Source organism: Spodoptera frugiperda, chromosome 6, assembly GCF_023101765.2.
Source record: "Spodoptera frugiperda isolate SF20-4 chromosome 6, AGI-APGP_CSIRO_Sfru_2.0, whole genome shotgun sequence".
NCBI lineage: Eukaryota > Metazoa > Arthropoda > Insecta > Lepidoptera > Noctuidae > Spodoptera > Spodoptera frugiperda.
Window position 1 is genome coordinate 13,068,545 of NC_064217.1, and position 21,183 is coordinate 13,089,727.

Here is a 21,183-nt window from a genome sequence, read left to right on the forward strand (position 1 = left end):
ACCAGCCCAGGGTTAAGTCGATCAGGAGAAGGAACGGGGCGGTTTTTAGTCAGTAAAAATCGAACACTCCTCTCGCCTCGCCCAAGGCGAGAGAAGTCATTGGATGATTTTTTCCCCTTAAAAAAAGGGGCTAGATCAGATCACCTATATAAGTTTATTCTGCAATTAATCGAATCTAGTTCTATTTAAGTTTCTATTTCATATTTACATTGCAACAAACCTAAATTATTGCGTTGCATTATGGCAACGCTCGGCACTCATATTCAAACACTCTGTACACATAAACACCGCACCACGTGACTTGCAAAATATGGATAACATTTTATGAGGGGAGAATACGTCTTATACTTATTAATAAATTGTTCTACAGGTGGGCTGTGAGTTGCGAATTTTCACGCATAATGAAATATAATGAATATAATTGTGAATGATTTGACATGTTGTTGCTGTTATGGAAAAGATGGATTACGTTTTGCAGAAGATGGTAAAATTAAAGCAAAGTGATGATACAAAGCGTAACAAGTGTAAGCGTAACTTCTAACAACGATTATTTGTTTGATAATAATATAATTTACTAATAAAAAAGAAATAATAAAAACCAATTTAAAGCGTCGAAAAAAATTGTCCTCATCGGAGTCATGAGGTATAGCGCCCAAAAGGCTGGTAGCATTGCTACGTTGAATGGCAATGCTTAACCTTTGGCCAAGGTTTGGTCACCTGAAATGTCATTATCGCATCCTAACAACAGCAACCAAAATCCTCACTCAAAGAAACCATCATCTATACTTAAGTCACAACAAACATTTTATTTCTACATATCAAACCCAACTCATCATTAAGGGGCCTCAGTATGAACAATGGCGTCTATACATCTATACGAAGCTAGAAATCCAGTGAATAGCACTAATCTCCAACATTAGGAGTCCGTCTGTCAAGTTGACAGACTCAGCCTCGAGGCCACAGATAACAGAAAGTTTTGGAACGGTAGTTTAAACTATAGACTATAGAGAGGGGTGAATAATCGAGATGCGTTTTGGGGTACACTATATAAGTCTTTGACTGATAAGGGGGGGTTAGATATGCTAGGGATATTTCTATCTATAGGTAAGGTAAAATAATGAGATACTAAAACAGCGTCGGAGTATTTAGTAAGAGACTAAACGGATTTAATGTCAGTCCTTTTGGTGTTATAAGTAAGTGAGTTAGATTTGAGTCCCAGGTCAGGTTAGACATAATACAGACACTGTCTAGACAGTTATATTCAATACCTTTAGTGTGTATCCAATAGTATCCAATGTTTCATAAAGAATTAACCTATACTATTAACATAACATAAAACAATTAGATACACTATACTTTTAGATATATAGTACCCTAACCAAATAAGGCCTATGCCCCAATAAAGCCTATTTTGAAAATTTCCCTCTTCCCGATGTCAAATGGTCGCCAAAGTTTGTAGAAGTGTGCATGCACATTACTTAACTAATTTGAGCACAGCAAGCAACCCGTGCCGCGATTATGTTGGAACCTACAGACGAAAACAATCACGACGTGGAGCGCACTTTAGTTTTTATAAAATTCGAGTAGCGTAAACTGTTAGTATTTTTATATTTATCAGTATACGACGTGCCGTGTTTTGTCTGTATGACAATTATACATTTACCCATCTCCTCACATAAGTGAAATACCTATAATATCGGTGTATTTCATATAATCGTTGTTTTGTTTACCTATGTGCCATGCCCTAATAAAGCCTACAAAAAAAACGTGTAGGCCTTATTACGGCATAGTTGTTTTTCAGTAATTTCATAGAAAACGGATCACCAGCTTCTGTCAAAAAGAACGCCAATGGATTTTGCAAAAGATGGAAAACGCTGTTAAAATGGTAGAAAGGGGTAAACGGGGTGAATAGATACAGAAAAGGGGTGAATGGATATCGGGAAATTCTTCATAGTATCTATTCACCCTTTGAATTTTATGCACCCTGTTTTACCCGGTAGGCTGCTGCAGCCAGATTTAACTTCCAAAGAAGTACGCACCATCTAAAGAGTGGTTTGACTACACGAAAGCTAGGTCGGTCGCTGAATTGGCTACAGAACAAGAAGTTATTCTCATTCGTTTGACTGATGTTGGGGTACCGATGACTTCAAAGATGTTACTTGGGTATTACATGATGAGAAACTCGTTTAGCCTGATGTATAATGACCAAAATTAATTAATAAGATCTCATTACATTTATTATAAGCATTGACAAAGTTTTATTATAATTAAGAAGTTGAATACTTACTAGGTTTTATTGAGGCCTTATTAAGACATAGGGTTCCCAATAAGGCCAAACTGGCACTTTAGTTTTTTGTGTTTACAAAATTGTAATTTTTGTTTCTAAAGCCATTTTGATTCCATTATTACAAAGTTTAATAAATAAATATAAGATTTTGAAATTATCAGCCCATTGTCATTTTAAACCTACGAGCTAGGCGGTAATAAAAATAAGGTAGGCCTTATTTGGTTAGGTTACCTTATATCCCTAAGCAATATTCCAAGAAAAAAGCCAACAGCAAACATAAAAAGCCCCATAGGCCCAAAAACTCAGTCTCCACATCAATACCTTCAACAATCGAATACAGAGGGAAAATATGATAGCATGTCAGCCGTACAAACTGGCAACTGCAGTAGCATTAACAGATACGTCCCCCGAACACTTAGGGCCGTTCGTGTCGGAATTTTTAATTCAATTATGATAGCGATCATGTTTAATGACCGTCTCCTAACAGCCAGGAACGCTTTTGCCCCTCCATTCGACCGAACATTTCTTTTTTTTTCTCCTTTTTCTAAATGAAAAAATTGTGATTCCACGTTTTAATGTCTTGGAAAGATTGATAAATTTTCATAATTGTTTACGTGGAGATATTTGGGGAGATCTTTTGTGAGGTAAGCGCTCTTTTTTTTTGGATTATACTCGGTGTTATGTATATAAACTGTGAGGAAAGAAGAATATTATATTCAAAATACAATTGAAGTCTTAGAATAAGAAACAATGATTCAGCTCGCTCGTGTGTATATTCCCAGAAAAACCAGGGAATGTGAGACATTGGATAAGCATGTGATACAAAATACTCCCCAAATATAGGGGGAAATATGACATAACAGAGTGAATGACCGTTACTAAAATCAAAACAATTCAATCGAAATAATCTGCTACCAAACCCTTATAATACTATAATGGAGTAATACCATAATGGCTTTCGAATCCATCAAAAACAAAAAATGCAAAAACAAAGATAATACACATTTTATGGCGGTAATAATAGACCGAGATCATCTGCAAATATCAAAATGGAAGCCCATAAACGCTGTCAGTACTCCAAATGAAATAAAAATGTAATTCCAACCCTGTTTTTCACAGTCTGGCCGCAAAATCCTATGGCGATAAATTTGTCAAACGGGACCAAAAACTTTCATGTTAATTCAATCAAACGCTCTGGTTGCCTCAAATTTGATGAAGGGAAACCTCCTTAATGCCAGTTTTTTTTAATTTCACTGGCACAAAATAATTTCGCGTTCCAATTTCGATTTTCGGCAGCCATTTTATTTGATAACGGTCGGTTTCAATTGACAAACGAAATTAAATGTTTGTTAATTCTATGAGTAATTTGCTGTGTTGTATTTTAATTTATTTTTCTGTTTCTGTGATAGTAATTAAAGCATTTATCCTACATTATTGGAATTAAATAATAAAAAGTTGCAGCATCCTAATTTAAATAAAATTAAAAATGCAAAAAAAAACGATTCGCAAACAACGTGACTTTTCTTTTGCATCCAAATTCAAATTAAACTTTTAATGATTTTGGGACACCATCAGCAGATATTTAGCCGACAAAATAAAGAGAAATGCTGATTACCTTCCATTGTGTCCTGCCCCCTCAAAGTAAACACCATGGAGGATATACATTTAAAAAAGTCCCGTAGACTTTCAATGGTTAATTTGCACATCAAAAGTCGCAAGATTTCTTCTAACAAAACATATTTTTGACAAAGATTCTGGGTAGCAAGAGGTCAATGAACGGGGCTTGATGACTTTAATCAATGTTTTCTTGAGTTAGAATGTTTATAAATAGGAAATATATGGCGAATATTTAATTGAATGCTACAGATTTACCAAATGTAAAGGAAACATTGTAAAATTGAGATTTTTTCCTTTCGGAATTATCAGCAAACGCACAAAGCTAAGTAAAAGGAGTATACTACATTTATTTATTTATTTACTAACAAACCTCGTAAACCCAAGTTGCTTAAGTCACTCTACCAGGCAACAGGCCCCGTCAACTGGGACTGGTCAACTCCAGACTGTATTATTTTAATGGCCTCAAGGTTATTATCTTTTTCGAGCTCTTTGACTGAATATTGTGTTACATTGTTCTCACATAACCAACGAAACAATGTAACCAAGAATTGTATTGTGAACCTGATTGAAAAGAGTAACCTATGGAGTTTGCTGCTCATTCTTTTTCATGGGAATCTACAATTTGGAATTTGCAAATAGCTTTACTAGAGGACTGACTGACACCCAGACATTTTTTTTTATATTGTAATATTTACTTTGACTTCAAAAGTGCGTTGAAATAAATAATTTTTAGTATGACTTTGACTTTGACGATCGAAACACGAAAGCTCTCGTGCAGCAACCAAAGCAATAAACAATTCCAAAGAAAAAAAACTTCCTTCCTAAATACAAACAACTCTATATCATTCCTATAAATTAAAAAGTAAAGTAAAAGCCATAAAAATAGTTGAAACAACATAATTGAAGCAAGTTAATAAATTACAAGTAAAATTCACAGTAGAACGTTCCACGCGACATCACTGTGATGATTTATAGAGGTAGGCGCAGAATATAAGTTGAACACTAATTAGTATGCAGGGGCCCACCATGGAATATTTAAAGGGAACGTCATGTTAGAATTTCGTGAAATCCTATGCGAGACTTATGGGTGGAAAGATTAGGCAACTTATGTTTAGACATGTTGTGTGTGACACTTATTGTGTGAATTTGTATCCCACCCAAAACATAAATGTGAAAGGCTGCCAAGTTCGATAATATTGGAATGCTTCGCCTATAAAAGAAGTGAGATCTAAATAAGTACCAAGTTCCATACACAGATCTCATTTAAAAATGATATAACAAGTTGGCAAGTTTTCACACACTTTGTTATAAACCTACTAAACGCAATGAGTCAAGTATATAATTTTCTATTAAAACTTGCCAAGTTATATCATTTTTAAATGAGTTCTGTGTATGGAACTTGGTACTTATTTAGATCTCACTTCTTTTATAGGCGAAGCATTCCAATATTATCGAACTTGGCAGCCTTTCACATTTATGTTTTGGGTGGGATTTCATTTATTTTTGTAAGGTTTGTTTTCTTTTTTTCTTATTTTACTTTACTTTGACTAAATACAAACCTTCGTAACGAATTTTAGGTCGGTACGACCATTGGAAGATATAGATAAATTTTTTGTTTTAGTTCCTTAGGGGTATGAATTTACACCTTCATTATTTTTTAAACCGACTCACACTTGGCCATTTTCAGATTTTTTCCTTTACCTTGACCCAAAGACCTACCTCCATGCCAAATTTCAAGTCAATACGACCATTGGAAGTGGTCTAGGTTTTTGATGAGTGAGTCAGTCAGTGAGTGTATAGTAAAAATAGCGATTTTCTGACGTCAATATCTCAAGACCTACAATAGGTACATTAATGAAATTTTGTATTTTAGATAAGTAAGTAGGTCTCGACAGATACTAGAAATTTCATATGCGTAGATAAAATAGATTTTGAGTTATAGGTGGGTCGAACTTGGCCCGAAATGGTTCGTGTAATATAACCCACGGCCGGTGTGTCGGTTTTTTTGCTCGAACTTGGCGGACACACTGCCGTGTGTCTAGATTACAACCGTACGCAGAGTCATTTAATGGCTAATTAACCCAGTCCTCAGCATTTGTTTTCGATACAAAATCTACTAAGAAATAGTTTAAGTTATCGTTAAATGTCTCTGAGTGCGGCAGTAAAATCTTTTCTACATATGAGACCAATATCATTGAGTTTCAATCATCTTTACATTAACAGTTTAGCTATCTCAGGTGTTATCAAATATAAATGAACTAATTATACATTTTATAATGTGTAGTTTATAATTAAGAAAAGCTAGTAGCAGCCCTAACCGCAAATAGTTTTACTACCTTAATATCCAAGGACAGGCATCTAACTTTATAAAGTCTACTAGCAACTTCCGCGCGGTTTCACCCGCTCTGCTTGGCTCCTATTGGTCATAGCATGATGTTATATAGCCTATAGCCTTCCTCGATAAATACACTATTCAATACAAAAAGAATTATTCAAATCGGACCAGTAGTTCTGGAGATTAGCGCGTTCAAACAAACAAACAAACTCTTCAGCTTTATAATATTAGTATAGATAAAGCTTATTCAGATACATTTGGTATATTGATCTTTTATTAAATAAAGAAAGATTAAGATTATCAGGTGCACTACAAACTTTACTGCAGTGTGTCAGATGTCATGATCATTACTTGATTACATTACGCAATCGCGACAGGACACGACGTCACGACACGATTACAGCGACCACGACCAGCATTACTACTTTTTTTTTTAAATATATATATTTTTTATTTCCACTCGATTCAGTTTTCAAACTTGCTAATAATAAACCAATGAGATGGCTTTATCTAAAGAGCCAAACATTCCTAACTTAACCTAACCTACCTATAAAAAGTATAAAATAAAAAATTAAATTAAAAATTTAAAAAACCCCCGACATAAAAACTTAGTTTCCCTTTAAAAAGTAAAAAATAATAAAAGAAACTTAATCTTAAAGTACCTAAGAATGTACTAATAATTCTAAAAAATAAATACGTCACGTTGGGGGACCGCTCCTAATTATTTCTTACTTATCTACGATTTGTTCGTAAGTATCACATGCTTGGTGTTAACATTAAAGTAGATTGATGTTTAAGGACTTAACTATAACACAGAAAATAGAAATATAGCGGTCCCCCAACGAGACGTATTTTTTTTTTAGAATTATTAGTACATTCTTAGGTACTTTAAGATTAAGTTTCTTTTATTATTTTTTACTTTTTAAAGGGAAACTAAGTTTTTATGTCGGGGGTTTTTTAAATTTTTAATTTAATTTTTTATTTTATACTTTTTATAGGTAGGTTAGGTTAAGTTAGGCTTAGTACTTACATATACTTACTATAATTTCAATTCTTGTTAAGGTAACGATTACATCTAAAGTCAAGCTCGTTCGCTTTTATTTATTTTTTTGACTTATTAATTACTAGTTTTTGTTTCTATAAGTAGGCTAAAGATTACATTGGTGCAAGATTTTTTGTTTATAATAAAAAGTTAAATTAAAAATTTTATATTTTTGTTATTAAATTATTATTTTTTTAATATTATTTAATTTTTTATTCTTGTTAATACGAAAAAATAATATCATTCAATATCTTCTTTCAGCGCGGTTTAATTTGAGACCCCATCCCAGTATATTTGCAGACCTTCGGCTAATCTCCCCATTTTCACCGCTCATAACTTTAAAACGGCTCAACCGATTTTCATCAAATATGTCTAAGAACACTCGCACATAAGTCCCCTTTCATACGAAAAAAACTAAATTGAAATCACTGCATCCGTTCGGGAGTTATGATGCCACAGACAGACAGACAGACAGACACGTCAAACTTATAACACCCCTCTTTTTGCGTCGGGGGTTAATTAGTATAGATAAAGCTTATTCAGATACATTTGGTATATTGATCTTTTATTAAATAAAGAAAGATTAAGATTATCAGGTGCACTACAAACTTTACTGCAGTGTGTCAGAAGTCATGATCACTGTTTGATTACATGACGCAATCGCGACAGGACACGACGTCACGACACGATTATAGCGACCACGACCAGTATTACTACTTTTTTTTAATTATATTATTTTTTATTTCCACTCGATTCAGTTTTCAAACTTGCTAATAATAAACCAATGAGATGGCTTTATCTAAATGTCAGACATTGGATAATACGCGACTCATGTCCTTTAATATTGCTAGAAGTATAACGTTCACTGCATCCAACATATTATCACAATATATAGGGTGGTAATAAGTCAATAGTCATGAGTACAATCACGTATGTATGTTATGTTTTTTTAATAAAAATTGTACCTATAAATGTTATAATTATAATTATTTTAATACTATTTAAAACAATGTTACCAATTACTATGTAGAGTAGATTAAGTACTTTTGCGCCTGTGCCTAAAATGGCCTATAATTGAAACATATTACTGTATAAAATTGTACACTGTACACTATGGACGCATTAAAGTGATTTGATTTGATTTAATTAAATATCCTTTACTAGTTACCAGTCACCCTATAATAGCTACGAGACACCCACTGCAGAACATAGGCCTCTCCCAACAACATTTAGATCAAACTTACTACTTAAACCGTATCTCTATCCTTTTCTACCAACCCCTTAACACATGGATCAATACAGCATGATCAAACACAAGATCACTCTCACACCTATCCCACTTCACTCCGATCCTATTTTCCGATCGCAAAATAATCCCTGTGAACGTAATTGCTTCGGGATGAATGAGACACCTCAATCTGAACTGATGACCTAGTAGTTCAGTCCTTGGCTCTTTTGATCAGGTTCTCTCTTAGAGTTCAATGGAAAGTTCGTTCATTATGATTGTGTCTGTGTGTGAAAAGTAATCTTTTGATTTTGGCGGAGTTTGGAATGTGAAGAACATTTGCCATGCGAGGTTACGTTTGCAACCATGTTGTTATGTTGAGTTGTATATTATAAATCACTAGCAAACCCGGCGAACTTCGTTTCGCCACCAATGATTTCCCTGTTTTCCTGGTTTTTTTTCTTGTATTTTTCCTGAATTTTTTTGCTATAAACCTCACGGAGCCTGAGATCTTTCCAACGAATGCAAAACCGTGGAAATCGGTTCGTGCGTACTGAAGTTATAGCGTCAGAAACCCGACTTATAATATAGGTTACAAATGTGTAACTAAATACTCTTAAAACCTTTCAGAATAGCTATATTGTGTTTTTTAATACCTATGCAGGTTCGGCATCCGTGAGATCTTTCGTAATTCTTTTACATTATGTATTTCTGGCAATCACTTATCAAAAAACCAAACATGACTCCATTACATTTATTAAACTAATCAAAATAAATCCACATACAAATTCGCGTGAAGCAGTACAAGCTAGAACTGGGCACGTATACAACTGGCCACAAATACAAGCACACAGAAACAGTTGAAAAAAAAAGTAAAAATTAACATAATAAAACAATCTAATCGTGGAATGTATAAAAACGCTCGGTGTAACGGTCGGATAGTGTAACATTAATTACAAAAATACCACTTACGAGTAAATTAGTGTTATCAGTGACACGTCTGCGTTATTTATTGTGGCCGACACTGTACGACAGGCGAGTACACAGGGTTTACTTTGTTTTTTTTTTCTATTTAATTTAGATTTTTTTTTTACTGTTGGTGGAAAGTCTTGAAGTGGTTTGGTGTTGATTTAAGATGGCGAGTTTACAATCATACAGTTCTTTCTTTATTCATTCTTAGTACTGAAATCTTAATAACAAAGACAAACGGTAGCTAACAAAGACTGAAGATAAAAGGTGTACTTACAGCAGGAGAATTCAGGTTTTAACGCTAGAATATTCCCACTGTATAATAATAGACAACTTCTTTTACCTCAGATTGACGATATATTATAGGGCCAAATCAAATTAAAAGCTAACCGACGAGCATGCATGAAAAAACTGACTGTTGATGTCGTGTCGTTTTGAGTCAATAAGAGTCTAAGGCAGGAGAAGTCATAATATTCGTAGCAATTAGCGTTCCAATGTCTCTGCCTACCCCCACAACCGTTCTGTATGTATATAAGTCTTTAACTACGCAACACAAGTAAAATCACACACAATAACAGAAACCGACAACCATATAAAACACTAAATAACTATCATCTACCATCCTATAGACACAAGCATTTCTCAAGACGAGATCGTAATTCACATCACACGCCTTCGACCTAGCAACCCAAATTCCTTAATCGCCTTGAGGACCAAAACACTAATAGTTTAAACCCCGACTAAACCCGTAATCAAGTGAGCATGTCGATTACCTGGTCGGTAATCGAAAAAGCATTAGATTGTGATTAAGAGAGCATGCTCGCTCGACCTATAAATTTGCATCCCTTGCGGTCAGAGCACCGTGTGTGCAAGTTACGGGTGGGTTGGGTTTGATAATAAACTATTTTTGTGTAGATAGCTATAATTATGTTCTGTGTTATGTTTTGTTGGAGTATTAAGGCGTTTCTGGTGTAGTTTAGTTTAAGTAAATGGATAATAACTAAACAAAAAGCTCATGATCAATCGTGTTTTGAAACTTATGTAAACGTATGTAACTTAGTTTTTTTTTAATAACGTAGTCACCCACTAGGATTTTGTGTCGTGGGTGCGTTTACAAACATACAATTTCACATGCACATGACACCCAGACCGGAAACAACAATTTATGGATCACACACAGAGTTGCTTCGTGCGGGCATCGAAGAGCTACACGTTACACGATAGCCCACCGCATATATACCATAGTTTTAATAAATATATTAATAAGACTTACCTAGTATCCTTGACAACAAAAAACTCACATCCACATTCGCAACCATTCCCCTTAAAAAGTAACTCATAAACGGCTAAAAATAAGTACCACATCAGCCAAACTTCATTCAAACACAAACGTGAGCAATAAAATTCCAATTTCCATAATTAAAACTTTTCATAGCAGGTAACTAGTAACAGACATACGTGGCGTAAAGATTGTGCTCAAATAAAATTATTATCCTCTGTAATTAACAGAGCATGCTCAGCGAATAAATTTGCATGCCCTGCGGTCAGAGAACAGACTGCACTCATAATGCCGGTACAAGGTATAAGAGAAAGCGGAGAAGTCAATTTCTTTAAATCTATTAGGAATATTTCCCCAATATAGAGATTTAATCCACTTGCATCTCTTAGAATTAGGAATCTTCACTGACGGATACTATTTGATTTTCCATACGGTATTATTAATCAATTGATTAGGTATAAATGCAGCAAATTATATATCGGTACGAAATAATTGCGTACTGGCAAACGCAGCTTAGGACGTCCACCGACAAGGTGGAAAAACGGCCTGATTAAGGTAGCAGGGAGCCGCTGGAAGGGCTATGTTCAGCAGTAGACGTCATGTGGCTGATATGATGATGATGATGATGATGACACCTAGTCATAATAAATCATTCTATACCAATTATAAGCTAGTTTGGAACAGTTAGAAAGAAGTGCCTATTCTACGATTAGTACCAGAATATTTCTCGCAGTTCTAATAATTTCGAAGAAATAAAATCGCTTTCTGAATGTCCATGGACCACACATAGTATTTACTTACTACCGTACTTCGAATTATTTTACAGGCACTAAAAGCACAAGAGAATTTAAGATTTAACACTCAAATTAATTCGTACATTACATTTATCCCTGTTTTTGTCATGTAATTTATTATTATTATGTACCATTTTTGCTTAAATAAGTATGTGAAATGATTTATTAAACCGTCATTCACAGTCTATTTATAAAGAACTCTACTCGCCTGCTTAGAGTGAAAATTATTGAAAAGCTTATTTTGTAAAGAAGGCCCAACGTTATAGGTTAATGATAGTTGAAACTAATTTAAACAAACTCTTTTTTGGGTGTAACGCCTTGTACTTATTATTCTGTGGTAATGCTAATACTGAAACTACCATCTGGAAGAACGTTAGAACATCTATGACACTTAGGTACAGAAAACCACACTTAAATCTAAATCCTAGTACGATATTGAAATAAAGCGATGCAGTTATCGAGATGGATAGCAAACGAGTCGCCAAGTTAGCCGACATCAACCCATAAACTTAATGTTCCGAATCTTTTTATGTTATTATCTTTCTTTGCTTTAAAATAACGTCTCGTGCTAGTCGTTAAAAAACTAGGTTCGGAGAGTTTTAATGGCAAACTGTTCACCATCTGCTTTATAAGTACAATATTCTATCACTTTAAATCTGCTGAGATAAATGCCTTTGAAACTCTAGTCGAATTAATGTGATATGAAAGTCAATGTAAGGGTAAAAACTGTATTTTTATAATAACTATCGTGAGATGTACTAAATTAACTAAAAATCACGGTTTACTCACGTAAGTTAATAAAGAAAAGCTCTACTAGTTTCGAGTCACAGAGGGTCTCTCCATCATATGCAGCGACGTCGCGAGAGTAGACTACAGGACATCACTCAGCTTTTCTCCATTAATTTACGTGAGCAAACCATGATTTTTATGCTTTTTAGGCTTAACTGTGTACTTTACGACATAATAATATATGTTGACTTTCAGTGTCAATCACATAAATAAGCCATTTGTCTACGAGGCTGTTCATAAAAACTGTGTTCATTACAATAATATAACATACGAAACACAAGAGAAAATTACTAAACTTCTTCTTTAGATAGGTAACCAGAAACTATTCCTTTTTTACAAGAACTTCAAAACAAACTCATGTATGTATGAATGTATTCAATAATATAATGGATAATGTCTCCCCACATTGGCGCGATACTAAAACTTTCAAGAAACGTAGACAAAAATTATCTATGTCGGTAGTAGGTAGTGTGACAATAATATCGGGACCAGACGTACGTGCGAAATGCTGGTTGCAACACTGTGCGACGGTACGGTACTGTGACCATGTATGATTCGTGGATTTTAGGATAAGTTGGACTATGGAGCGACGGTTTAAAAATTTTGATACCAGAAACGATAGTTTGATAGTTTGGATGTAACTGATTTTAGGTGTACTTATTACAAATTACTGCATATTGCGATTATTTTACAGTTTAAATATATATACCTACTTGGGTGGGTTACAGCCTTGATAAGGTTTCAAGTATGCATAGAAATATCCTTTTTATTGTAGAACACAAGTGGTGGTTATTTTGTCATATAAAATAATAATACTAAGATAAAACTAATCAAAGTTTAGGAATGGGGGCAAATAACTTATTCCAACGTATTAAACGTATCTAAAAGTGACGTCAAGCGATATTTCAAATCGATATATTATCTTCGAAACTATTTGTTACCGAAAGAAAATAAAAAATACGTGTCTAATATTTTAAAACAATCTACAAGACAGACATTAAAATAAAAATGAGTCATCTACCCTGTTTATGCAAACCAATACATAAAAGTTAGCAAAGGGGAACACCATTTTTAAAACCATTTTCTCCAACATGTCCTCAGCAAATACTAGTCACCGTAGTTCAGTGAAACGCTATTGCTACGATATCTACTCCATTTGCAGTATCTTCAGTATATTGGTGGAGATTTGATAGCCCTGCCGAGGTGGGTTTTGAGTGAGCACCGTAGTGCCGAGCCGTCCGTGCTATGCATGGCTATCGTGTTAGACTCCTACATCGTTATGCCGCCCTGGTACTTGCGTTGTAATATCGGTTACTTTATAATGGTTTTTGTAAGGAAATAATATCTGAGTTTCTGTTTTCTTTGACGATACAGATGTATTCGTAGTTATGATTGTTTAGGAAACAGGGGGTCTACTCTAATTCAACGAAACTTCGCAAATACAACAACAATACTTACTACAATTCCATTTATTGCGAGCCTTTGTGAAAAACATGAACGAATGAAATGAAGATAAATAAATAGGTTTTGATTTGAAATTAAAAATAAACGTTATTGTAAGTAATTTCTCTTCGGATTCTCGTCATCCGTTGATTTGGTCGTCGATAGTCTATGTGCGACTTCTGTCATCTGTCACTTGTCACATGTCGGAACAATTCGATTAAAATTGTTTAAGTGCTTAAAATATAGAGCAACTAGAAGTAGATGAGCAAGTGTGGTGATTAGTACTAACTTCTTCTCCATATGAATAGAGAACAGAGGTATTTAACCACTAACGGGATACGTGTATACTGATAATGATGGTGACAATAAGAGGCATAAGCAGTACTACACGGTGGATGCGATGGCTGGGCAACCGGCTGCCGCGTAACGCGTAACAGGTTCGATTCCCGCACGAAGCAACTCTTTACGTGATGTATTACAGACATGCGACGCGGCTGTTATAATGCCGTATTTAAAAAAAGTGTCCAAATTAACTAAAAGACAATAATGTACTTCTTGGCTAACCTACTGGGCCTATTCCGCTTATTTTTCGTATATTGTCAGCCAAGATCATAACAAACATGTGGTTTAAATTAAGTCATGAGAGGTTTCCCCATACGGTATTTCTTGTTGTACATACGCTTATGTGACACTAACCAAGTATCGACATTTCTCACCCACTTTCTCTTAAACAAAACAAAAGCAACATTACACATTCCTCATACAGCCTTCGATATATCAAATAAGACAAGCAATACGGACGGGATATGGTCATCGTCTTTTACGTAAAATATCTGTTTTAGTCGGCAACAGTTTGCCGATTGATTTATCGCGACCTAAGAGAGATCGTGATGAATTACTCTATAGAGATTTGCACAGAGCAATTTCGGGACAGGAGCGTCTGAAGTTCGTAAATCAAATGCGGTTCGCCCCCTTTTTTTGCGAATGAATGATAATATTCGGTTAATTTTTTTGGCTTGGTTGTTAAAAATAAGAATTTTGAAGTAGTATCTTTTTCTTACGGCGCATTCCAATAAACTACGGATCGGTAGATGTGCCTACGAGCCGTAGAATTTTGACACATTTTGTATGGAGCTTATGTCAAAATTCTACGGCTCGTAAGCAAATTTACCGATCGGTAGTTTATTGGAACGCGCCGTTAGTCTATTTGCTTATATTTAGCATAGATAGACTTGATTAAATTCTCGTATATAAGACACGATAGAAAACACAATGTCTCTCGCGTGGATCTATGTACATATGAACGCGCATAGAAAACACATTGTTTCGCTGTCTATGGACATATTTACAAAGCTATTGTGTAATTGGTTGGCAAAAGTGAGCACTAGTTCTTCCAAATTGGCCTGTTAGAAAGCAACTACAGAAAGTACATATTTTACTCCAAATATATTCTCATGCAAGAAAAGCAAAGACAAAACGTGGATAATTTTCTACAGTTTTCTGAATTAAGTAACCAAGCGTTATTATCAACTATCAAGTGCAGCCTCTGTCACGCACTACTCTGTACCACACACGGTACGTGCATAGGCGCAGAGCGTACGATATGTAAAACAAATGCAACTCACGAAATATTCACATGGGAAAACTTTGTTCGCATGGTTCCAAGGAAATGCATTACTTTTTTCACATCTCAGATACCTAGAAGACGGGCAAAAATCAACAGTATATGTTTAAACTAGCGATCCACCCCAGCTTTGCATGGTTGCAGTGGTGATATATTAAACATGTATAATACATATAAACCTCCCGCTTGAATCAATCTATCTATTAAAAAAAAAACGCATCAAAATCCGTTGCGTAATTTACATACAAAGCGACATAGGGATAGGGAAAGCGACTTTGTTTTATACTATGTAGTGATAGTATGTGTACTCATAGCCAGACTGTTTATATGGTATATCTAACACGACTAACTAAAATGGAAAGCGATTTGCTTCATAAAATTAATTAAGTCATCTACAATAATCAATTGGGACTGATTATAATAAATCGCGTATATATAACTGATTTACTCTCGATACTAACTAATAAACCAATGCGGAAACTAAAATGTTGAAAACACAAAAGTACCACAACACACAGCAAGCGACACCCGAAGAACTTTTCCGAAAAACTTCAACCAACACCGAACGAAGCGACGTCATTCGCGAAAATCTGAGCGAAACATGTCCCAGCACTAAGTGGTTGCTTCGCGATAAACTATGCACCACGGAGATGTATGGCAGTTTCTTGCGAACACTCCCGGGATTTCACCGACAAGTATGCACCGTGTACCAGGGATCTTGCACCGATATCAGATTTAAAGTGAAGGATTCGGGTAGGTGAGAACTTATCTTCAGACTTCGGAGTGCAAGTTCCGTCGAAATGTACAAGTTTTAGAGGTGTTTTGGGAGACATTTGTACTGTGTTTGCTTAAGTACCTAGTATGTTTTATTGATGTGTAGTTTTTCTACGTTAGCTTGTAGCAGGCAGATTTGGAACTTACGAGGATTTGAAATTTACCGGGGCTCCGGATCGAAAAGCAGGAGTAGGGACGGGGTGGTTTTTAGTCAGTAAGAGACACTCACTCCCGCCTGGCCCAAGGCGGGAGAAGACATTGGATGATTTTCCCCCCTCAAAAAAAAGAGGATTTGAAATGTGGGTGTCAATGATAGTGTGGGTGGACTCAAAAATTTCAATTAACTGCGAAAATAAGTATCGCTCTCGGGAATATCAAATATTTTCCTGCTTTAATCTGCATTATAAACATTAAAGATTCTGGCCAAAGAATCACAATTTCCTTAGGCCGATCTTGTATTTACGCAGTCCGATATTTTTAATCGAAAGCCATTTCCTATTACGTCACAGACGCTCGAGCCGCCATTTTTTCAGTGTTGCCACTTCTAAATCGATCACCGTCGACTTTAAATCGGTCCCAAGCCATTCAGTGTTGACAGTCGTTAAAACTTTCACAAATTGGCTGAAACGTCGTTTACTGAAATTCCCTTTACTTAATTAAAACTTTTGAGTCTGAAGTCCATAAGTTTACAAGTCGCCCAACAAATTTGAATTGTTTGATTGTCATTTTGTTGCAAATAATTGTTTGTTTTGTTCGGTGGAGCTAAATGCAAATTGGTTCTTGGGGACATCTGTTACGAAAAATGTCGGTAGGAAAGTTGGGTAACGAGTTCAATGATTGGATTATGATTAAATAATTTCAAATGGGATTAATGAAAGCTTTGACGGTTTGGTTCAAAATACGTATTGAATGGATTTTACGGATTTCATATCCGACGTTGGCACGCAATGAAAAAGGTAGAAAAAATGTCACAACGTCCTAACGTTACTGTCCCAACAATATTCCGGTAAAAAACTAATTTGCCCGGGAGTTATGACAAAAATCCAGGGTATCGGGTTTTTTATCCCGGCTTAGTGATTTCATAAATGGCGTACCTATGGCGTATAAAGGTGCGTTCACACTTGTCACAATCGATTCGGTATTGGCAAATACTTTTGTCACAATAATATTTTAAATCAATTAATTTGCTTTCTACAAAACGTTGTGATCGTTAGCGGATTTTTTTTAGAGTATCCACTATAATGGGACTACATTATTTGCTTAAATAATAACCGCTAAAAAATAGCAAACCACATTCCATTATATTTTAAAATTTGTTGACTTTACTGTACATATTAAACGCAGATTTTAATGACAGCTCTGTACACAATGTAGTAAACCACAAACTGACACGTGTCAGCACTATTGAAATGTTTTGCTAAAATTCCGAAAATATGAAATATTTTAATGTTAGATTTATTTATTTTTTTGTAAAGGGAGAATATTATCCACTGGCATCTCCAGTCTTGGGCGAGGCGATAGTGAGTGTCAGACTCTTACCGACTAAAAACCACACCGTTCCTACTCCTGCTTTTCGAGCCGGAGCCCCTGTAAACACGTTAGACAGTCCGCAGTTGTGTGTTTATGTGTTAGTGTGTATGTTTGTTACTCAATCACGTCAAATTAGCTGATGAGATCGGGATGAAATTTGGAACAGGGGTGGGTTATGGTCTGGAATGACACATAGAAATATTTTTTATTTAAGATCACGGGCAAAGCCGCTTGCTCAAGCACTCTAGTAGAAGCTAGAAGTACTATAAAATACTATATAGTTAACCAAAACTTTCAAAAAGGTACTAAAATACCATCCTATCTACAAACATCCTTAGAAAATTTAACACCAATACACACACATACACACATGGCCATCGATGTAAATCCCCCTTGTTTCACGTCAGTACCGGTATCAGTATACATAGGCGAGTGATTTTATGGCATTTCATACCATGGCCAGTGACGTATGAAGGACTTCGCAAGTCACTGAGCTGATGTGAGCTTGGCATTTACTGGGGAGTATATGTAAGATCGGTGATTCAGATCGTCTATGGATTTTTGTTATGTTGCAAGTGCGACTACCGGGCAAGGGGTCTCGGGTTCGGTTTTTCGAAAATTTCACAGTAGGTCGGTAGCACGGAGTCTGGAAATGTGCCCGGTATATGGCAATAGGTTCACCACCTATTACATGGGACTTACAACATAAATTGTGAAACGTGGGTGTACATTGGCATTATGTGCCATAATGTGCACCTCTGCCTAACCCTTCGGGGATAAAAGGCGTGATGTTATAAAAAAAATTGAAAAGAGAAACACACACACATGCCTACATTATACATTGAGATAACTCTCTGTTCTCCTAACATTAGTGTGTTTTATAAGAGTATTCCTGTATTTTAGCTAGTAACTGTTAAATAGCTTATTGAAACTGATAATAGAAAACTCAGCTCACTTCGGTACTTGCCAGTGGTAGGTTTCGTACCCGTATCCTCATGCATGAAGAGTGAGCTTCTAAAAATCTTCGGACCACCAAGACATTCATACCTTATATGTATGTAACTGTTTTAATAAAGGACGAGGCTTAATTCGATCTGTGTGAAGTTTTCGTGTTAGAACTTCAATCTCGCAATAGAATTGCTTTTTTATTGTTTGAAATTTCCTTTTTATTGTTTTATTATAGAGTAATATGAAAGCTCAAACTTATACGAATAAATTAGAATATACTTTATACTGTAGACTTAATACAATAATTGAGTATGTTCTCAATAAAATTATCTCGACTACCTCGTTGGTCAGTTACTCGCAAGTGCGACTACCGGGCAAGGGGTCACGGTTTAGATTCCCGGGTCAGGCAATGTTTTATAAGGAAAGATGTGTGCTATGGATAACTTTCCTACTATCGATATATCGCATACTCGAGCTGCGCATCTTTCTCGCACAGCTACATAGCTTAGTATCAGTGGAAAAGGTTTCACAGCTTAGCTATTCCATCTTCGTAGCATAGCTACATATCACAAGGATGTGCTATGTTGCCCATCTCTGGTAGAAAAGCATTCCTATACTATCCAGAACCAATAAAAGAATCAGGTAAGAAATCCAATACCAATACTTCACCAAATACTTTATGAACCAAAAAATAAAAACTACAAAAAACACCAATGAAAAATGTATAAGCCATTTATCATAAATTCCATAGGACAGTCAGCAGCAGAAAAAGCCAAGGGGATCGTGAGTAACGTCGTACCAAATTAAATCTGTGGGCTATAAAGAACAGATGTCGGGGCAACTTCTACCTACTGCTGTATTATGGGAGCCTGGTACTTGTTAGCCTATTTGTCGATGTGTTTTACTACAAATCGTTGTACTAAAAACATAATTATTAACATAGATTTGTGCTGAGTTTTTGGAAAGAGAAACTTATACACATAGAGATAACTCTCTGTATAACTTCTACCTACTGCTGTATTATGGGAGCCTGGTATTTGGTCTTAAATGTATTTAAAAACAAGATTAAAAGAGACTTACAAATGGACTTAAACAATCACACTAATATTATAAATGTACAAGTTTGTTTGTTTGGATGTTTGTCCGTCAATCACGCTGAAACTACTGAACGGATTTTGATGAAATTTTGTATACAAAGAATTCAGTAGTTCCGACAGGGTTGTCGGAATGTATGTAGTACTATGAGCAAATTTAGGTGGTAAGATACTTTTTATCCCCCGAGAACGGAACGGAAAGCCATACCGCTAGAAGAAGCAAGTTTTTATTATTCGTTAAAATTGTACTAAATGTCGCATTTAGTACAATGTATGTATCTACAAACAAAAGTATTATTTAGTTACTATTTTATCTTTTTTCGATAAATTTTTGCTAAAATCACTTTAGTATACGAGCACAGTACTTAGTATACGCAAAAGGTATAAAATGTCGAAATTAGAAACGTTGTTTGTGTAAAATAGATATTTTGTAAATTAAGTACATTTCTTCTCTCCGAAAATTTGTAAACGTACCTACGTTGTACGTTTATAATCTAACTAAATAATCGGGTACTACTTAACCATTCCATACTGTGTAGACAAACCTCAATACCAATGTTACCATAACTCAAACGCACGTCCGCACACCTGACTACGTCACCATAAGCCGCACGGCCCATGTACCTGATGTACCATCTAATTGTGACGTATGACAACACACGTCGACGTCACGGCCATGACGTCATCGATATCTCCTTGTTAACGCGATATTAATTACGTACGGTAATTAGAATATATTGGTGCTATCGCCAATTTGTCGTGAATAGGGGTTTAATATGGGCGGTATAATTTATGAGTAACTGCCGAACGATCGGATGTCGATAAGTGAATGGGCGTGTGATAAGAGATTGAGAAAACTCAAGTAATGTTTAAGTATAAAATGGAAATAAGAAAAACCTATACTAACCTATCGAATAGAGGCGGATACTCCACGCATATGATATTCCAGACTAATTAGTGTTATCGACGCCACTCACAGTTTTAAAAAAATACTTATGTATATCTTAAACCTATAATTAAAGAAACAAGTAAACATAAATTTTCCAACAGCACTCCACTAACCTAAAACAAACTTTAGACTCCTCAAAACAGAATTCAAAATTGCTTATATATAATATAATCCTACCTTATCTCTCAGCATGTCTCGAACCCTGGTAGCCTGGTGTCTGCTGCGGTGAAGCTCCAGCTGCAACTCCAAGCATCGCTCCTGCCAGTTGATGGAGCCGACTTCTGCCGCCGCCAGCTCATACTCTAGAGGGTCCAGGCGAGACGTGTGGGCTATTGGCCTGGAGGAAATAGGGTGGGTTAGTGTTTTTTTTATAATATATGGGGTGACCGGTAATTAGTAAACGATATTTAAACAAGTGATTGTACTCATGATTACAAACAACTTTCCTAAAGGAACTTTTTTTGCTATATTAATTAGTTTTATT

At 35.5% G+C, this 21,183-nt stretch overlaps 1 protein-coding gene across 11 annotated transcripts in view; it reads right to left on the reverse strand.

Moving 5' to 3' along the window:
• Positions 1–21,183, reverse strand: part of LOC118267395 (uncharacterized protein CG43867) — a 254,836-nt gene that overhangs the window by 228,714 nt on the left and 4,939 nt on the right. For all 11 annotated transcript variants that reach the window (XM_050694178.1, XM_050694184.1, XM_050694188.1 and 8 more), the window contains exon 2: positions 20,877–21,036. In XM_050694178.1, coding sequence (XP_050550135.1) covers positions 20,877–21,036 — 160 coding nt within the window. The remainder of the gene's footprint in view (positions 1–20,876; positions 21,037–21,183) is intronic.